General features: G+C 45.4%; 1 protein-coding gene across 1 annotated transcript in view; it reads left to right on the top strand.

Annotated features, from left to right (window-relative positions):
- ASIC2 (acid-sensing (proton-gated) ion channel 2) overlaps positions 1-21,861 on the top strand; it is a 369,812-nt gene that overhangs the window by 265,971 nt on the left and 81,980 nt on the right. The window contains exon 3 of the mRNA XM_006890915.1: positions 15,877-16,004. Coding sequence (XP_006890977.1) covers positions 15,877-16,004 — 128 coding nt within the window. The remainder of the gene's footprint in view (positions 1-15,876; positions 16,005-21,861) is intronic.

Below are 21,861 nucleotides of genomic sequence, written 5' to 3' on the forward strand. Positions count from 1 at the left end.
AGGCTATAAATTGCTCAAGAGGGGCTGGCCCAGCTTTTTCCTATTGAAGCCACTGGTGGTTTTGAACTGCCAGCGAGGCACCACCTTTGGACTGGCAGCACAGCTGTCTACAAGACTAGAGCACCAGAGCAAGCCCAGTGGTAGTAGTTGTTGTTGTTATGTACCATCGAGTCAGAACTGACCCACAGCTGACTGTTCAGAAGAGTTGTCGTAGTAATTGTTGTTACTAGTATGTATAGTCGAGTTGGAACCAACCCAGAGCAGACTTTCCAATGAGTTTTAGTAGTAGTAATTGTTGTTGTTGTTGTTGTTGTTGTTGTTGTTGTATACCGTCGGGTCTGAACTGATACACTGCTGACCTTCCAGTGGGTTTTCAGGAAGCACCCCTCTTTCTCCCGCAGAGCAGCTAGTGGGCACAGTAGGAGGGAATTCATTTGTCCAGCACCTTCTATATAAAGAACCTGCAGAACGGCAGACACTCAAAACTCAGACTCATTGCTGTTGAGTGGGAACCAGCTCATAGCTGACCCTCCCCCGGGTTTCAGAGGCTATAAGTCACGTGGGAAGAGATTGTCCATCCTTCACCCTCAGAACCACTGGTGGATCCCAGCCACCGAGGGGTGCAGCCTTTGGGTGAGGAGTGCAGCTCCCTATGGCCGAGGCCACCAGAACTCCCTGTGGTCTAGTCGGCGGATGTGTAAAAATAAGCGGCATCGGGTGCTGGGAAGAGGGTGGATGCAGAGCAGTGGAAAGGGTAATTGATTCCGGCAGGGAGGAAAAGAGCGTCCCATCAGCAGCCTGAGAGAAGGCGACCTTTGGCCCCAGTCTTGGTACATCTGCCCCATTATTGAACAATGTGTGGGAGTTGCAGCAGAGTGGATGCAATGGATGAGATCATGGGGATGTGAGATCCCAGGTAGAGCGAGAACAATCAGGAGCAAAGGCCAACAACAGCTGGCCAAACAGCTGGCCAAGCCACCAATGATCTGACACTTCTGCTCCAGAGCATGGATGTAGATATTCTCCTGTGACCCCTGCTACTCACAGCATGGCCCTCACATGCACCATCTCTCCTGGGGGTCCCCTCCCAAATCTGTTCTGAAGGGACTTTATTTGCATATCCCTGTGTGAGAAGCCCTCCTTTAGACCACTTAGTTCCCAGTCTTTTTGGAAGTCTGAGGATCTCATTTCAACATCAAAACATTCCTCAGACATCACTATGCCTCAAAGCTGTCATGCTTTTTTTTGCATTCATTGATTGAGAAAATAGCCAATATTGAAAAGCTGCAATGAATTCAGTTATGATTTGAATGGCTTTGAAGTCTATAATCACATCACAATTTATATACATGATCCGTTCAGCAATCTGGTTGTACCTAACTTTACAGTCAGTGTGTGTAAACAGAATTTTTATAAATAGAATCTTAATCATCCACCAACTTCCCTTATAATTTCTGAGATGCAGCACTTCCCCATGACTCTCTGAAGGTAACATCTCCTGCACACAGGTCGCCCACTCAGACTCCTCAGCCTCTTATCAAGTCATTTATAATCTCTGAGCCTGAATGCACTACAGAAACTCATTATTTAAAGAACCATCAGGATAAATCTTTGTTTGTAATCAGACCAGACCCATCTCTACACAAGGTGCCTTCACTAATGGAAATTTTGTAAATACTTAGCTAGAATATCTAAAGTGCAGCCACACTTTTCTTTTGCATAACCAGGTCTTATCATTCTCTCTCCTCCCTGCCCCATTACTCTATAGTTTGTAGGGTTATTTCACCCATATTCTGTCATCTGCTCCTTGTCCGGTCCTATGATGGACAGAGAACAGTTCTAATCATCACTTCCACATAACAGATTCAGTAGGCAGGTCTCTGTGAAGTCACGTGACCACCCTGTGAACATTGTTAAGAATGACTGGGTCCATGTCTTCAGATTTGGTCCTTGGCTCTTTCCAACAAGAGCTTGTTGGTAAGTGCCTGCAAGTCCACTCTGACTCAGATTCTATGTCCCACAGAATGAAACCTGCCCCATCCTGTGTCATTCTCAGCGTCTCCACTGGCCATAAGCCCGTAGTGCCCATCCATCTCTTTGAGGGTCTTCCTCTTTCACTGACCTTCATCTTTTCCAAGCATTACTATCTTTTTCCAAGAACCTTGCTGTTGTGGTTGAGGACCTAGAGTCCCTTAAAAAATAAAGACAGAAGAAAATTGTTGCTTTGGGTAATGTTTGGTAAGCAATATTTTTTAACTACTAAATTTTATTAATATTAATAAACATTTGCAGAGATTTTGGGTTTTTATTCACTCATTGTTGCACTATTTTCTCTACCCTCCTCCCCAGTTCGTTCTTCTTCCCCCCCCCCAAACTCTGTTTTAATTGTCCATTTGCCACAGTGCTTGTCAAAGCCCGTTCTGATTAATCTCCTTTGCCAGTGTGTCCTTTGCCATTCCCTATCACTCCTACCTGAGAGAGACTTCACCCTGATTCATAAGGAAAAGGGGATGGCGTATTCTTTTAGCTACTTCCTGTTGAAAAGGGACGCTGTGGGTTTCAGAGTGAAGATCTTCTCTCACTACTCTAAAGGGCCCCTTTGGCAATAGAAATGTAACATATTTTGTTATACTTTTCAGCTAGTAACAAGTTGTCATCAAGTCCACAGGAATTCATAGTGCCCCAATAGTGGTAAGGAGTTGCATTGCCAACCAAAAGGCAGGCAATTCTAAATGACCAGCCACTCCAAGCTTGAGAGAGGTGTGCAGTCTCCTCCCATATGATTTATGACATCTGAAAACCCGCTGGAGCATCAGTGAGGAGTCAGTTTCAAGGTCAACAGTACACAACAACAACAGCAACGTGTATAGAACTAGAACAGCCCTTCATAGGATCTTCAATAGTTGATTGTTCAAAAATAGATCTTTGAGGCACCTCTGGGTGGACTCGAATCTCCACCCTTTCAATTAGTGGCCAAGCATACTAACCATTTCCACCAATCAGTCTGCTGCTCTTCACGACACTTTTTAAAATTACATTTCCTCAGGAAACCATTCAAATCATAATCAAATCCTGTCTTAAAAGCATGTTGTTGTTGTTATGTGCCATCAAGTAGCCTGCAACTCATGGTGACCCTGTGTTCAATAGTTCTGAAGCCTGCCTTGTCCTAAGCCAGTCTCACTGACTCCGACTCACCTACCCCCATTACCCTAGTTACTGTATCAATCCATCTCAGCCAAGGTCTTCCTTTCCTGTGCTCTCCCTCCACCCTTCTGAGTATGATATCCTTTTCCAAGGACCGGTCCCTCCTGGCCACATGCCTAAAGTATGTGAGACAGAGCGTCAGAATCCTAGCCTCCAAGGAGAAACTTTATTTCACCCTTTCTAGCACAGACCCATTTGTTTTTTGGTAGTCCTTGGTATGTTCAAGACTCTTCTCCAGTACCACATCTCAAAGGCATCAATTCTTGTTCTGTCATCCTTAGTCATTATCTAGCTCCTTGATGCATAGTAAGTAATTGCGAAAACCATGGACTAGATCAGACACACATTAGTCTCTAGACTGACGTCGTTGCATCTCATTACTCTGGAAAGGTCCCTGCCAGCAGATTTACCTAATGCAAGATTTACCTTTTGATTTCCTGACTGCTGATGACAAGAGTGTTGATTGTGGAGCCCAGCAAACTGCAATTATTAACAACCTCAATCTCTTCTCCATCTATCATCGTGCTGCCAATTGGCCCAGTGGTGAGAATCTTTGTCTTCTTGATGTTGAGCTTCAATCCGTATGGAAGGCTACAGTCCTTGACCTTCTGTAGCAAGCACTTCAGATCCTCCTCAGTTTGCTAATATGCTTTATAATAGCACAATAGAGGCCTGAAGTTTGCAGCCTTCGCCAAACTTCTGTGGCCAGAGTTGGTTTGTTTTGTTTCCTTTGTGGCACACTTAATAACAGCTCCTGATTCATGAGCTGCTCACGCCAGCTCTGTGCTACATCACACCCCTGCCCTGAACAGACATAATTGCAGCCCATCAGGTATGGGAACAAAATGTTGGTGTTTTTCTCCCCTTCCTCCAGAAATTCGCCTAGCCTCAAAATGTCACCTCTGAGTGTTCAAGCATAAACTTGCCTGTTCTGTCCATACTGGGTTCAGACTTTCTTGCCTAAGGATGTGGTTTCACTGGGTTTGTGGGGACATAGAGGAGGCGGAGAAAGAAGATAAGACACATGTCCAAATTCAGGCAGCAAGCTAGGGATTCTTTGCTTATAAACAACAACTAACAAATGAACTGCCTCTTCCCACTTGATGTCACTGTCTAAGCAGCCACTTTTAGCTGTAAGAGGAAAATCTATTCTGTAGAAAATTAAAATGAGATGATAGACAATCTCCTTTCACATGATTTACAGCCTCGGAAATTCAACGGAGGGTCAGCTATGAGTGGATTCTAACGCCACGGCAATGAAAAGAAGAAGTCCTGTGCAGATGTATGCATGGTTCCCAGGGTCACAGAATATTCAGGCCAAAACTGACCTGAGAAATTAACCTTCCTCATTTGACCAAAGAGGAAACTAAGGCTCAGAGAGGCTATTTAATTATCCTGAGGTCACAGAGCTAGTAAGTGGCAGGGCTGGAACGCAAAGCCTCCTTGGATCTGTGACACTTTTTCCTGGGGCAAGTCAGGGGAATGTGAAAGACCTAGATGGTACCTCTACAGCACCCGAGCATTCTTCAGGCCCTTTTCCCCAGGCCTCTCAAGATATAAGGTGGAGTCGCTGGGCCCAATTAACGTCACACATACATTGATCTGTACTGAATTTGGAGGTGAGAGGATGGGGCCTTCTGAGCCCTTTAGAAACTAAACCTTTGCCTCTCTGCTTCTTTGTCCAACTTAGACCCTTATTTATGGCTTACCATCTGGCAGAATTGTGGCTCCTGACTGACTATCAAAGGGCAGAAGAGGGTGTCCAGAGAACTGGCTGCTGGTCACTCCCTGGCCCACGCTCACTGGTGATCAGTAGCTACTCTCACGCTCTTACTAGGCCTCCACTTTCTTGCCTAAAAGATGAAATGCTAATTGAATTAAAGAAATGTCAAGCACTGTTCTGGCTTCAAAATGCTGTGCAGCCTAATCCTATCTTTACCCTCCCTGAGCTTTGGTTTCTTTATTTGTAAATATCAGAACATTATTAAAAAAGGGAAGGAAGGGAGGGAGGGAGGGAGGGAGGAAGGAAGGAAGGAAGGAAGGAAGGAAGGAAGGAAGGAAGGAAGGAAAGGAAGGCAGGCAGACATGGGGATATTGACACCTGACAGCCAGGAAGATCCAGTAAAGATGATGTCTGCGAAAATCCCAAAGCTTGTCATACACTGAATGTACTTAAAAAGATGAGTGGCTCAGAGTTCTGGCCAGCAAGATGCTTATAAACTGCTAAAAGGGACAAGGCAAGAAATTAACGGTGACCGACACAAACAATGTGGCCTGTGACAATGGAAAGACACAATGTATTTGAGTGCACCCATGTGCTAGAGGACAGAAGCATGGACCTTGGAGCTAGTGGACAAAGGTTTGAATTATGGCTTAACCTTTTGTTTAGCCTTTGCTCACCCATCAAATGAGAGGACTGCTAATAAGTCTAACTCCTGGAGGAGAAGTCAATAGAGTGACCACCTGACCTCTGGCCCCTGCCCTACTGTTCTCAAAATAGGCGGGATGAGTGTCTACCTTGGACCTTTGTGCTGGCTGTACCCTCTGCCTGGAACACCTTCCCCTGGTCATTCCATGGCTCACCTACTCCCTGTGCCAAAGCTCAACTCAACACATTGTAGCCTAGTTGGAACCAACTCACAGCTGACCCTCAGCTGGTTTTCTGGAGACTGTCAGTCTCACAGGAGGAGATTTCCCATCTTTGTCCCTGGGAGCCTCTAATGGACTCGAACTGCCAAAGAGGCGCCACCTTTGGAGTACAACTCCACAAAGACTATGCCTAGAGCCCTGGATAGTCCTCTCCTGGCTCCAACCTAGAGTCCTCAGCTGTGCCACCTCACCCTGTTACTCTGTCCCCTGTCGCTTTTCCTACTGACCCTCATCATTGTTGTTTATCGTCACTTTCCCACCTGTGAGCTCTGTGATAATGGAGATCCTGAAAGCCTCACCACCAAGCAGCTGGTTCTTGCCCAGTGGTAGGAGTGCAAAGTGGGCATTCCATATACAATTGTCCAGTGAACTCAAGGATGAATATGGACCAGTGTAAAGCACCCAGCTTCTTGACTGGCCTCAGCAAGGACCAGCTCTTTTCTCTCTGGTGGTCAAAGCACCTACCTTCAGTTTCTTAAAGGGTTGTCAAGTTGGGGGAAATGATGGTCAGAAGCTAAAATTTAAAAGCAGGCTCTGTTCAACCCTATGTGAGGATGAGCTCTGGAAACTGTGGGGTGCTCCTCCGGGTCGTGAGGTCCCCACCCCTGGGTGTACTCAAGCAAAGAGATTCTCCTTCGTGAGCAGTGCTACTAGAGAGCAGTTCTGCTCACCCCTCAGAGACCAGGTATTAATAGAGGCTTCCTCAAAGCCCTGCCAGTTAGGATCCCAGCCGGAAGTCAGTGGCTCACCCAGACTGGGTAATAAAAGGAGGAATTAATGAAGAGCTTTTTACAAAGATGTAGGCAGGACTTTTTGGGTGGTGCAAATGGTTCACACTAACTGAAATGTTAATGTGCAAGTTCACTCAGAGACAACTCAAAAGAGACCCTGTGCAAGCTACTTCTAGAAAATCAGCCACTGAAAACTCCATGGAGCCGTTTACTCTAAGGCACGTGGGTTGCTGGTTTGGAGTTGACTCTGCAGCTGCCTAGTTGCTTTGAGCAGGGTTTAGCATAAGCAACAAGGAATGGTGTCATACATGTCCTAGAGCTGGGAGACCCATTACCCTGCCTGGAGGAAAAGGGAAATGACATCAGAAGTTGGAGAGAAGACCAGTTGAAGACTCTCTTCCATGACTCAATCCAAGAACCATAATATCCCAAAGAGACATGCAGCTAACCCACAGTGACAGAGTGACCCTGCAGTCAGCTGAGGAACTGCGTGCCCCAGCCTGACTCTTCTCTTTCCTCATCTTGCTACCTGTGCCACCATCAACCAGAGGACTAAGAGCCTCCATCAATATGCAGAGAGTGTGGTCAGAAGGTTGAGGGAGATGAAGGCAAACAGAAGCTACTCCACACATGGACTGAATTATTCTCCCAAAATTTCATGTTAAACTTCTGACCTGTGTTTTCTGTGAACATGACTTGATTAGAAATAGTGTCTTTAAAGACATTTTCAGTCATGATGAGAACAAACCCTAGCAGGACGGATCCTAATCCTTTCTGAGTAGAGTCACACAAAAGAAAACAAGAGACAAAGAGAGACAGATGGAAGGAAGACAGATACAGTGAAATTTCCACTGTCTGAGACTGTTAGAGACCAGGAGAGACAGGAAAGAGCCTTCTCCTAGAGTTTAGGCGAGAGCATGGTGCTGCTGATGCTCTGCATTTGGACTCCTGTTGTGAATTGAATTTTGTCACCACAAAATGTGTGTCAACTTTGCTGGGTCCTGATTCCTAGTGGTTATGAAGTGATATAATTGGGTGGTTTGAAATGAAGTCATCAGGTCCCACAATCCCTCGTGATCAGCCAATAAGCTGTAAGGGCCTTGGAGTAGGATGCAACATCCTTAATCAGGTCACAGCCCTGATCCCTGAGAAAGATACCCCAAGGAAGAAGAGCCATCCTTAGGACCCGAGGTCTTGTGCTGAGAAAGTCCTAGACTCAAGAGAAAACTTAAGACAAAGAACTTACCCCAGAAATGAGAGAGAGAGAGACCCTCTGTCTATCTCTCTATCTCTCTCTCATTGTCATCCTAGGGCAATCTCTCTCTCCCACTCATTCATTGCAGCCAAGTCAGAACCAACACCTAGTTAACTCCATTGAATTTCCAAAGCTGTAAATTGCATGGGAGGAGATTACTATTCTTTCTACCTTGGAGTTGCTGATGTACTTGAACTAACAGAGTTATGGGCTTTGAGTTAACAGTACAACTCCCTATGGGCTGCACCACCAGAGCTCCCTAGAGCCGGCACCCAAAATTTTAACTTCTACCTTCCTAAACTGTGGGAGAACAAATTTCTGTTTCTTAAAACCATCCAGCTGTGTTATTTCTGTTATGGGACACTAGATAACTAAGGAAACTCATAATCTCCAGAGCCATAAGACAATATATTTCTCTGCTTATATGCCTCCCAGTCTGTGGTGCTTTGTTACAGGAGCCCTAGGAAATATATACAGGGCCTTCCTGCATGAAAAAGGATCTGAAGCTGTTTCTGTGGCTGGTCTGTCTTCACTATCTTCTCTTAAGCTAACTATAGATTAACACACTCAGCTGCTAACTGAAATGTTGGAAATTACCATTCACCCAGAGGCTCCTCAGGAGAAAGGCCTGGCTATCTGTTGTTGATGTTGGTAAGTGCCGCCGAGTCGCTTGCCACTCATAGTGACCCTATGTACAACAGCCCTAAACTCTGCTCTGTCCTGTGCCAACCACACCGTCTCTGATACACCCATCTCGATTACCCCAATCATTGAATCAATCCACCTCATAGAGGGCCTTCCCCTCCTGCGCTGTCTCTCCACCCTCCCAAGCATGATGTCCCTCTCCAAGGATCGGTCCCTCCTTACAACATGTCCAAAGTATGTTAGACGGAGCCTCAGAATCCTTTCCTCCAAGGAGCCACCTGGTTTAACCCTTTCCAGGATGAATCTGTTTGTTTTCCTAGCAGTCCATGGTATTCTCAATACTCTTCTCCAGCACCACAGCTCAAAGGCATCAATTCTCCTTCTATCCTCCTTAATCATTGTGCAACTCTCTGATGCATAACAATTGATAGCAAAGACTACAGCCTGTATCAGAAGCACCTTAGTCTTCAGAGAAGTACCATTGCGTTCACTACTTTGGAGAGGTCCCTAACAGCAGACTTTCCCATCACAATACGTCTTTTAATTTCCTGGCTATTGGTGCCGAGAGTGTTGACTATGGAGTCAAGCAAACTAAAGCTGTGAACAATCTCAATCTCTTCACCATCCATCCTGATGCTGCCAATTGGCCCAGTGGTGAGAATCTTTGTCTTTTTGACATTGAGCCTCAATCCATATTGGAGGCTGCAGTCCTTGACCCTCTGCAGCAAGCGCTTCAGGTCCTCCTCGGTTTCAGCAAGCAGGGTTGTGTCATCTACATATCGCAGATTGTTGATAGATCTTCCACCAATCTTGACCCCACATTTCTCCTCATATCTTCTTCTCAAAAATAACCCATTGAGACCTCTACAAAGCACATCTCTACTCTGACACACACGGGGTCATCATGAGCTGGGGCAGACCTAGTGGCAACTGGTTGACCAAGTCAGTATTCTAAAGTCAATTTTCTTCAACAGGAGATTGCATCATATCAGAACATCCCCTGCCTTAGCCTAGAAAATTCCTCCAGCTTTCAGGGAAGCATTTCTCCTGACTTCTCTCCAGTGTTTATTTCCTCCACGCATTTCCTATAATTTGCAAAGATTAAAGATTTAAGCTTCTTTTATTGCGATGTACTTTCCCTGCCACATTATGCATTCTGCTCACAGCTCCAGGTCTCCTCCCGCAGAACTGCCAGATTATTTTTTGCACGAGTAGAACATGCCCCACAGGTAGGCCTAACCTGGGCCCTGGCAGGGGCTCCTGGAAGGTGCCCTGGGTTTCAGTCTGTGCAGCTGAACCCTGCTCTACCAGGAGCCTCCTGATTTCACACGCTTACTTCATGCAATGCTGTCCAGGCTTCAGCTTGGTCCCAATTAACAAGGGCTCCTGACGCTGCATATGTAGCATCCCCTTTCGCTGTGCTCTTGCTCTCTCTGGGGCTTTGAATCCTGGTGAACATGATGTATGAACAAATCCTTCACCACGCTGAGGGCCTGCGCTCTTGGAAGGAACTTAGTGTTGAACCGTTCGGTGAAGAGAGGAACATGAGGATGTGAACATTCTGCCCAGACCATCTGGGTTATCCTCAGAGCTGCTTCTAGGATATGTGACCTCTGCAGTCACACCAGGCTCTACGTGCAGAAGAGTTACATGCTTAGCTTAATGCTCTGTTGCCATCTTGAAATTCTTGATGATTTTTTTTAAATAAAAGATCTTGCATCTTCACTTTGCGCTGTCATCAGTTGCCATCACATTGATTCTGGCTGATGGAGACCTCACATATACAGACTAGAACTGCTCCATAGGGTTTTCAGGGCTGTGACCTCTCTGAAGCAGACCCCCAGGATTGACTTTCAAGCTGCCTCTACATGAGTTCAAACCACCAATCTTTCAACTAGTAGTCTACCTCTTGACCATTTGCACCATCAATTTTGTGCTGGGGTCTGCCAATTATGTCAGGTACCCAATGATTGTTGCTACTGCTGTTACCGTTTTGTGTTCTGGCTCCCCTGTGGCTCAGGGATGGGGCCCTGGTCTACCTGAGGTTAGGAAGGAAGCCAGCTTCCGAGCTCCAGGGAGTGCTGACACCTCTCAGTGTCCAGCCAAAACCCCATGGCCAATCAAGTGGCAGGGAACAGTAGCCACAGATAAGGACATTTCCTGAACCAACTATCTGGATCTCTGTTCTGTGCCAGGCTCTGTGCTAAGTAATATAGGGGGAACCCAGACTGAAAATGGTATTCCCTTCCCCTCATGCCCATTCAGCACCCCACAGCTCGCACTAAGTAAACTCCAAGTGGGATGGAAAGAGAACTGCATTCGAAGTCAGGAAGCTGGCTTTTGTCTCTGTTCTCCTCTTGACTCGCTGTGGACTTTGGGTTGGTGAGTCACTTCACCTGCCTGCCCCAGATAGCTATTTTTTCAAATGTGGTTGGTCTCAGATAAATTCTTTCAGAATCCTTGGAAATACAAATTCCTAGACACTTTTAGAGTGATCCTGGGGTGGCTTCCAGGAGACCTCATTTTCCAAAGCCCTGTAGAGGAGTTGTTGTCGGGTGTATCTGGTCAATTTAGACTCAGAGACACAAGTGACAGGTTTTCAAGGTGACAGGGATGAGCTGCCTCATCTAGAGGCCATCGCCTTTATGGAAGCAGACCTCCAAGGTCTTCTCTGGCAGAACTGGGGGGTGGCTTCAAACTGCCAAGCTTTCAGTTAACCATTGTTTCCCCTGAGTTTTGTATGAAGCTCTGTAAGTGACTTTGGTAATAGGTGCTCTGATTCAAAGATCTCAACAAGCTAGATTTGACACAGTGACTGTAACGGGGGGCTCTTGCACATCAGAGCTAGTGAGGATGGCACAGGATAGGGCGAGGTGCTGATCTGTTGTTCTTAGGGTTGCTATGAGTCATAGGTGATTCAATGGCACCAGACAACAACAAGGTGGATGCTGGTGGAGAAGAGTACTGAATGTTCCATGGACTGCCAAAAAAACAAGCAAATCTGTGTCAGAGAGAGCACAACCAGGGCGCTTCTGAGAGGCAAGGATGATGAAACTTGACCTCATACATATACTTTGGTTACATTGTCAAGAGGGATTGTTCCTTGGAAAAAGGCATCAAGTTGGAAAAGATAGAGGGTTAGTAAAAGAGAAGAAGACCCTCATTAACATGGGCTGAAACAATTAGTGCAAAAGTGAGCGTACGCATGTGATTGTTAGGAGAGGGCAGCAAAGGGCAACGTTTCCTTCCATCTGCTGTTCAAAGGGTAGCTAACTACAACCACAGCAGGGCAGATAGAGGTTCTGAGATCACCGTTAATTTTGACAACCTCCGTTTGATCATTTTCATTCTGCAACTGGGTCATCACACTTGTATGGACAGTATGCCACGTCCAGAAAGCAAGAGAACCCCAAGGGTTGACATGAGGACAGTCACCATAGCGGCTGTGGTTCACAACCATCCCAAGAGAGGGCAGTCCACAGAGAGAGGACAGCAAAGGCAGCCCTTGAAGGAATAAAAAGACACTGTGCCTGGAGATGTGGGAAATGGTGCTTTATAAAAATAAATAAATAAATAAATAAAAATAAAAACCATAAACAGCCTCTGGAGGAAATGGGAGCAATGGCCCACAGGCTGAATATGAATATGCATGGCTCTGAACTCTTGACGATGGGCTCACAGGAGCACACGCTCAGAGCACTCTGTGAGAGCTGGGCTCTGCTCACAGCTGAGCTTCTAGAGCTACGCTGTCAGGTAGCCATCTGCCAACTAGCCACATGTGGGTATTTAAATTTAAGTTTAATGAATTAAAGTTAAATACAATTAAAAATGCCATTTCTCAGTTGTGCTGGTCACGCTTCACATACTCCACAGTCACACGTACACAGCAACAATTACAGAACATTTCCATCAACATAGAATGTTCCAGCAGTTCCTGGGTGACCCAGATGGTTCAGTGCTTCTTCACTACTGATGGAAAGGTTGGAGGTTCAAGTCCATCTGGAGACATCTAGGAAGAAAGGACTGGGGATACACTTGTGAAAAATCAGTCACCGGAAACACAATGGATCACAGTTCTAGTCTGCACATAGGGTTCACCAGGCGTCAGAGTTGACTTGATGGCATCTGGACGGTGATGTTCTAAAGAGATCAGAAAACTTAATCATTACCCTCTTCTGTTCACGCCACTCAGCTGCCAGCTATTAGTAAAGAAATGATGCTCCAAACATACAGGTTTCGTTCTAGCCACTGCAAATAAAGTGACAATTGGAATAAAATGGTTCCCGTGGCATTTTTCTGGTTTCCCAGTCCATGTGAAAGTTGTGTTTACACTATACTGCAGTCTACCAAGTGTGTGATAGCGTTATGAAACAGTTTAAAGGATCCCAAGAATTACTTCCCCAAACGTGACCCAGAGACAGAGTGAGCACAGGCTGTTGGAAAAATGGTGCCCATCGACTTGCTTAATGCAGCGCTACCACAGAATTTCAATTTGTAAAAATATACAATATCTGCACAGCACAATAAAACAAGTGCAATAAAACAAAGTCTGCCGTGTTTCGGGATTGGGCTGTATGACACAGCTCCTGGGGTGAATTTCTAAAGTCCCTTCTGAGGCCTGGTCCCATCCGATGAGCCCAGCCTTGGGCACTCCTTGCTAATTTAGGCGTGTCAGTCAGGCTACAATTGCCTACTGTTCACAACATTCCTGCAGAAAAGCTTCCTTTTTCATTTCTCCCTGTAAGCCATGGGTTTCCTCCTTTGAGCCTGCCTTACCTACTGTAAGGTTTCTTAAGCTTGGTTATATAGCAGGCACACAACTTCAGCTGGCTCTGGGAAGCAAAGGTTGGCACCTCTCCTGTTCCCTCCCACGGCTCACTGAACACGCTTCCAGTTCATCTAAGCACAGGCAGCTCTGTAATCCCAGCATCACTCAGGGCTCACCTCTCTTCCCATTTGCTTGCTTCTTGCCCTCTCCTCAACCCCATTCTCGAGCAGGAGTTAGCAACAACCTTGGGAAGCCAGCCCCTCATGTCCACTCCTCCTGCTGCCCTCTGCCTCTCCTGTAGCCTCTTCCCTTAAACACCTTCTTCAGCATCTGCCTGTGGGCGAGGCCCTGGGCTCTGAGGCTGGAATAAATAAGAAAGGATCTTTTTTCCCTGGCAATGTTTAGAAGTTTGGGCTTCTCTTTATGGTGATGGGAAATTTGGCAACAGATATTGGTGACAGTTGCATAACATTATCATTGATGTCACTTAAATCCTACAGGTGAAAAGTGTTAAACTGGTAAGTGAGATATACATAGATGCAGATAGATATTTACATGAATAAAAAGATAAAATAAATGAAGACTCAGAATTATACACTTAAAAACATTGAAGGGGGGATCATCATTGTCTATGTATTTTTTATATTTTTTTTGTCTGTATTTTTAACAACAATAAGAAGAAAACAAGAAATAGAAGAGAGCTACCCAGAGCACCAAATGCACACACATGTGGGGAGATTGTATAGAGGTTATAGACACGGATGACAGGACATTTTGCAGGGGTGGGATTGGGGGTGACGAGAGATATGTGAGGGTGGCCTGGAAATCTCCCCACCTCTCAGAGACATATTTGGGAGGGTTCCTAGCTAAGAGCTCTGGTAGCCCAGGAAGTAGAGTGTGTTGTCAGCCCAAAGGCAGCCGGTTCAAATCCACCAGTTGTTCTGAAGGAGAAAGATGAGCAATTTCCTGTTACACAAATAATGGCCTCTGATAACCCGCTGGAGGGTCAGCTGTGAGTCAGTTCTGACAGCTTTGAATCTGAGTCTGAGTCTTGGCCGAGACAAAAGTCTCTTTTGTCTTTTGTTGAAAGCCAGTGTCGGCCACCAGACTCCTCACCGAGCCTGTGAAAAACCTGCCAACCAGCCCTGGCTTTGGCATCCCACCCAGCTCCCGACCCTGAGCACGTTTTGGTCAGTAGCACCAGACTTTTCCTGCCCGCCTCACCCCTTCCCTTCCAGCATTTCTCTTCCCCACCAGCTTTCGTTTGTTTTCCCAGTTCTTCACAAGCCATGGCACAATGTTGGCACATCTCTCCTCCCTCCCCAACCTTCTGACTCCCTTCTCCCATTCTGCCTCCCTTCTTCCAACTCACCTCAACTCGTTGCCATCAACTCTCTGTCACTGGGCCAGCAGAGCTCCACCACCCTCTCTAGTCCTCCTTAATCCCCCCTGTAAGTCTCCCCATCCAATTCTTTAAGAAAATTCCAGATTGACCTTGCCCCTTAATAAGTGGATGAGTTTAATTCACAAATCCCTCAATGATCCTTTCACTAGGCATTTCCTGAGCACATGGTTAGGACTTAAGCATCCAGAGGGAATACCTTTGGTCTCAGGATGCTCCAGTCTGGTGGGAGGGGCGGTCTGATAAAGAGTGATCACAGGAGCTGTGCAGCAGGCTGCTATCAGGCACAGACCAATAGGGCCGATGTGGGGCAGGGTTGGGGAGCTGAATCTGTTGGCAAAAAATGTTCAGAAGGTAATAATGTTCTACATCCAAATCTGGTGAGAAACAGCCTAGAGCTTGAAAACTTGCAAGCAGACATCTAAGAAATAGTTCATGATCTCTTCTCACTCAGAGCAAAGGATAATGAAGAAAGAGACTCAAGGGAGCAGTTAGTGCAAAAGGCAAATAGCCATGTGAACCTCAGTGTATCTAGCCTGAGACCGGGAGAACTAGATGGTGCCCAGCTACTATTGCTGATCATTCACCCAAGACCATCGTGGAAGGTCCCAGTGAGAGTAGGTGCAAAAGGTAGAGCTAACACTAAAGTGAAAAGAAAGACTAGGCTTACTAGTCTGAAAGGAAATAGAGAAAGCCACAAGACTGGTGCTCTAAGATAGCTGTCTAACTTGAAAGTGGACATTCTCAGAAGCTACCTTTCAGCAAAATAATTGATGAGACTGTAAAACATATAATAACACTGTAAAAAATGTGCTCCTTGGAACAATAAGACCAAAGATGAGGAGAGAGACAGAGAGAAACTAGACAAATGGAAACAGGAAATCCAGAGAGGAACTAGGAAGGGAGCGGACACATTGTGGGGACCACAACCAAGGTCATGGAACAATTTATGTATGAATTACTGACTAGAGAGCTAATTTTCTGTATAAAATTTCAACTAAACACAGTAGAATGTTGGGACGTTTTCCAAAAAAATGTACACAGACTTGAAATTCTATGAACATACTTTTCTGCACACATGGGGTCACCATGAGTTAGAATCAACTCAACAGCATTCTGTGTACCACGGAGCCTTTCTAGGGTCCTTTGGGGATTTTTCAATCCCAGAACTCCCGAGCAACCGTGTCACTGATCTGTGCTCTGTCCAACTTTGTTCTTTCAGAGGAAACGACGTTTGAAGCAGGAGTGAAAGTTCAGATTCACAGTCAGTCCGAGCCACCTTTCATCCAAGAGCTGGGCTTCGGGGTGGCTCCAGGGTTCCAGACCTTCGTGGCCACACAGGAGCAGAGGGTAAGTTCCCCGGGCTTCCTGGGCCAACAACCTCACCTACCTTTAGCCTTAGAGATATGAGGAGGAGAAATAGTACCTCTACCTCTGGCAGGCTCTGAATCCACTTAGGGGTCTGGAGTAACGCTGGGCTTGTTAAAAGGATTTACTTTGAAGGTTCTGGTTCAGATACCTATACATATGTTGGCATTACCCCGTGTGTGTATTCTAGTATTAGCATGGCGAGTAAATGAATCATATTCTTTGAAACTCATCATGTAACTTCTTCCCAGCAAAGGTTGGAGAGGAGGGTTGGATGGTCTACCTCCCAACACTCAGTTCTCCTGTTTTACCTCTTCCTTCCTAAAGTTGGTGAGGGACACACAGTTTCTTTTTACTGCTTTGATTGAGGTTCTTATTCCCCCAGAACATTCTATTACAGAAGACTTTGTGTGCAAGTTCATTTTAAAAATGAGGTGTAGAGTGTTACGAGGCACCACTAGCCAAGGTTTGTTGTTTCTTCGAATCCTAAGGGACCTGCAAAGAGAAAATAAATAAGGTGTCATTCTCTGATCATAAATTTTTGGTGAGAGGAGACTACATTTAGTGTGAGGAGGCAAGGTTTCTGCCTGCCCTTTCTTTGATGTGGCGTGGATAGGGCGAGGGACCCCACACAGCCAGGACCACCGTGATCACTCCGTGGTCAGATGGTGCAGCCTCATGTCTGACATGGGTGTTTCCCCAGTTAGGGAAAAAGTCTCAAAGCAGGACTATGAGCCACATGCAGACACAGCTGCTTTCTTAGTCCTTGGATATTTGTTCTTGCATTTGGGTTTGCCTACAATAGAAGCTGACGCCACATTCCTCCTCCAAGAGCCCAGCCTCCTGGATGATCTGTTCTGCATATAGGTTGAAAAGGTGTGGAGATAGGACACTTCCGTGGAGTATACCCTTCCTGATTTTAAACAATGCAGTGATTCCTTGCTCTGTTCTGATGACTGCCTCCTGGTCCAAATACAGATTTCACATAAGCACAATCAAATGTTCTGGGAATCCTATTCTTCTCAGAGTCAGCCACAGTTTGTTGTGATCCACACAGTCAAATACCTTTGCATAGTCAATGAAACACAGACATTCCTCTGGTATTCCCTGCTTTCAGCCAAGATCAATCTAGCATTAGCTATTATATCCCTAGTACCACAGTCCTCTTCTAAACCCAGCTTGCACTTCTGGCAGTTCTCTGTTGATATGCTGTTCCAGTTGTTTTTGGATAATTTTCTGCAGAATCTTGCTTGCATATGATATTAATGATATTGTTTGATAATTTCTGCACTCTGTCAGGTCACCTTTCTTTAAAATGGGAACAATATGGACCTCTTCCAGTCAGGTAGCCTGGTGATTGTCCTCCAGATTTCTTGGCACAACTTGGTGAGTGCATCCAGGGTAGCATCTGTTGAAATATGTCAGTTGAGGAGGACCTGAAGCACTTGCTGCAGAAGGTCAAGGACTGCAGCGTTAATACGGACTGAAGTTCAACATCAAGAAAACAAAGATTCTCACCACTGGGCCGGTAGGCAGCATCATGATAGACAGTGAAGAGATTAAGATTGTTAACAGCTTCAGTTTGCTTGGCTCCACAGTCAACACTCTTGGTACCAACAGCCAGGAAATTAAAAGACAAATTGCATTGGGAAAGCCAGCTGTTAGAGACCTCTCCAGAGTACTGAAGAGCAACAATGTCAGTCTGAAGACTAAGGTTGTGCCTGATACAGGCCATAGTCTTTGCAATTACTTGCTATGCATCAGAAAGCTGGACAATGACTAGGGAGGATATAAGGAGAATTGATGCCTTTGAGTTGTGGTGCTGGAGAAGAGTATTGAATATACTATGGACTGCTAGGAGAACAAACAGGTTCATCCTAGAGAGGGTGAAACCAAGCTGCTCCTTGGAGGAAGGATTCTGAAGCTTCATCTGGCACACTTTGGACATGTTGCAAGGGGCAATAGTCTTTGGAGAGGGATGCCATACTTGGGAGTGTAGAGGGACAGCACAAGAGAGGAAGACCCTCAATGAGATGGATTGACTCAGTGACTGGGGTAATGGGGGTGAGTGTGTCAGGGACAATAAGGTTGACACAGAATAGAGCAGGGTTTAGGGCTATTGTACACAGGGTCGGTCGCTCTCGGTCACGACACATAACAAAAACATCAATAGAAACTGGAGAGGCAGGGATTTTGAGCCAGTCCTAAACTAGATTATTGAAGATCATTGGCTCCCAGGTGGCTTTTGGCCGAGAGCTGAGAGGCAGGTAATAGTAGAAGGCACCCCTCTAGGGTGAATAAAGAGAAATGCAAAAAGAAGGGTAAAGGAGAAGGAAAGAGACATCCATAGCTTAGTAGTCTAGCTTGTTTAAAAAACAATTTCTGACCCTCTTGTCATATTTAATTTTTATATTGATCACGCCTATTTTAACCTAAAATGGTATTCTGTGTTAAAGACTTGTTTCTAACCTGTAAGAAAGCTGCATTGTCTTAACCTTGAGTAAACATTCATGGTGTGGATCTCACATTGTATTGTACTGCAATGCCAAGTCAGTCCCTAAAATGCAAAGATCAGCCTCAGTTACAGCAAGAAGGAAAGGCCAGGATTCTGGCCTGAGTGCTAAGAGTCCTAAAAAACTGAGGCAGGTGGTAAAGCGGAAGCCTAGTGTCTCAGGGTCTGCAAAGTGGAAACCAAGTGGTGCAACCAGAAGAATGCATACTAGATGCAGTTGTTGTTAGCTACTGTTAAGTCGACATTGATGCCTGATGATACAACAGGATGAAACACTGCCTCATCCTGCAGCATCCTCACAGTGCCAGCATGTTCAAGTTCATGGTCACAACTGTGGTGTCAGTCCTTCTCGCCAAGGTTCACCTGCACCCTCTGTGGCCCTTTACTTCACCAAACTGATGGTGCAGTTGATGCGAGTTAGATAATGTGTTCTTGTGGCCCATAAGCTTCTCAAGTAGATTGTCAGGACCTTCTTCCTAGTTATATCTTGGCCTGGAAGCTCTACTGAAACTTATCCTATTGATATTTGAAATATTAGTAACAAATCATCCAGTATCATGACCTCACCCAAACCACTACCGTCAGGCAAACTGGCAGGATGGTGGTAGGATGCAGACAGTCCTCAGGTGGAAGGAACATCTGTAGTTCAAGGTTTGAGTCAGTCAGAGCGAGAGACTAGCTGGTCAACATGAGCAAGTGGACAGGCAGTGTAGATGAGCTCTGACCCTAAAATATCACCGTAAGAACAAATGGAACAAGCCCCAAGTCACTAATGTACTGCCCTTGAATCCGTTCTCACACGGCACCCTCATAGGACCCAGTAGAACTGTGCCCACGAGTTTTCAAGTTGTACCTTGTTACGGAACCATCTCTTCCTCCCACAGAGCAGCTGGAGGGTTCACACCACCAGCATTTTGGTGGTCAAGCATTTTAACTACTGCGTCACCAGTGTGTCTCTTGAGCTTCTAACTCATTGCCACTAAGTTGATTCTGACTCCTAATGACCCTCTGTCTGATTTCTGAGGCTGCCTATTCCCACCGGAGGAGGATGCTCATCTTTCAAAGCAGCTGGTACATTCGAACCACCAGCCTCCCAGTGACAGCCGACACATTAAATGCTGTGTCCCCAGGACCCATTTCTAAGCTATTAGGTTCCGTTGGTGTTTGTCAGTCCTTTCTGCATGTTGCACAAGTAAAGGCACCTCCCTTCAAAGGGCCATGTGCTGGTCAGCCTAGTATGCAGCTCTTGAGGTGAGTGTTGTGCTCTTTTTGTCCAAGGCACATCTGACATGGTGGCTTGTTGAATGTACCTACCACCACTGTCATAAATTACATATTTGTGCTGACCTCTTTTTCGTCTGTGTTGCAATTAGCTTGCAGGGAAACTGAGCAATGCTCTTTGAAACCTGAAGTACCACTTCTTCTGCCAGCTTGAAAAGGTTGGAGAGGAGGGAGATCTATGTAGGTCGCTACTTTTCATCAACCTGGCGCGTGCTTATTCCCACCCCACTCCCGGCTCCCCTCCCCACTCCTGCTCCATCAGTAATGCTCAAGAAATGTCTAGGCTGGTTGGGAATTCAGAGCTGATGACTTCTAAGAGCCCTTATGCCTCCCTTTTTGTTGCCAGTATGAAACAGGGACATCCCATTGGGAGCAGGATGCAAGAATAGCATCTATTCCCAGCTTCTGAGCACAAATTTGTTGTTTTCTTTGAAGTATAGTCTCAGAAAATCAACCTCATTCATATCAGTATTACTATGATTATTATAACTAATAATAAGATATTTTGTTAAGCATTTTACTGCCTTCAAAGCATTTCCGCATCATCTCATTTCATTCATATTAATAGAGAAATACAAAAACACATCCCAGAGCTAAATCTAATAATGTATTATGTTTATATGTATATAAAGGAGCATATTCATAGGAAGTAAGACTTGGAATGAAAATAAACCAAAATACCCATGGTGGAGAATTATGAATGATTTATTTTCTTTTCTATGTTTCTCCACATATTTTATAAAGCGGCTTTGGTTTGTTTGTTCATTTGGCAAATATTTCTTGAACCCCTACTCTGAGGCAGCAGTGACTTCCAGGGATGAACAGCAGAGACTCCAGCTAAAGCCAGTGGACTGGTGGCTTTTTTAACAAAGATACAATATATGAAGTCAGATATGGAGTCCTAAGGTGGTATAAAAGATTGATGATTAAAGTGAATAGCTGCTAATCAAAAGGTTGGAGGTTCAAGACCACCCAAAGGTACCTCAGAAGAAACAACTAGCAATCGACTTCTGAAAAATTGTTGTTGTTGTGTATCATCAAGTCAGAATCAACCCACAGCTGACCCTCCAGCAGGTTTTCAGAAGCAGTAAATCACACAAGAGGAGATTAACCATCCTTCTCCCACGGAGCAGCTGGTGGATTCCAACCACGTGCCTTTGGGTTAGCAGTTCAATGCCTTACCACTAAGCCCCCAGAGCTCCCTGGAAAATTAGCCATTGAAAATCACGTGGAGGTCAGTTGTACTCTAACCCACACGAGACTAGCAGAAGCCACTCAATGGCTACTGGCCTGCTTAGGGTAAGCCAAGCGTCATTTGGGGATTGCCCTCCATCTGCATGTTCTCCTTCTGCCATTAGTACAGACATCTCCAGCTGCTCCTGCATTTCACTGATTCTGAGATGCCTTTTTCTTACATTTTAACATTTCTGAAATCACAATTTGCTCCTCTTGCAATCACATTTGATGGTACGTTGTTCTTTTCGAGTAGTTACTAGAACCGTGGTGCTTCTTGCAATTGATGGAATATCAGTGAAAGGTGGTGGCTCCTTTGTTCTCATTCAGGGTTCTGCCACTCCAGTTCACAGCTCAAGGAACCCTTGCAAGACAACCAGGAGTGACAAGACTGTCAGGAGCACAAGGCTTTTCCTTGGAAAGCTGGTGTGAATCATGCTAGGAAAATGAAGTCAAAGCCCTGTGGAGAACTGGTGACTTAAAGAAATCTTGCCCTTTGTAAATCTGTAATCTGTTTGTAAATCTGTATGTCTCTTTGCATGGGGAAAGTTATTCCCTCTGCTTAATTGCACTTATGCTGTTCCTTCCACAAAGGCACACTGGTGACATAGTGTGTTGCACTGCTAACCAAAAGGTCAGCTGTTCAAATCCACCAATTATTCTTCAGGAGAGAGATGGGCAGTCTCCTCCCACAAAGATTTACAGCCTCACAAACCCAATGGAGATTGTCATTAATCATAATCAACTTGATGGCAATGGGTTTGAGGGTTTTGTTCATCTTTCAATTTGAGGGGTTTTTCTCTTGTATTTTGT

Source organism: Elephantulus edwardii, unplaced genomic scaffold, assembly GCF_000299155.1.
Source record: "Elephantulus edwardii isolate Elephantulus edwardi_28Jun2011 unplaced genomic scaffold, EleEdw1.0 scaffold00094, whole genome shotgun sequence".
Classification (NCBI taxonomy): domain Eukaryota; kingdom Metazoa; phylum Chordata; class Mammalia; order Macroscelidea; family Macroscelididae; genus Elephantulus; species Elephantulus edwardii.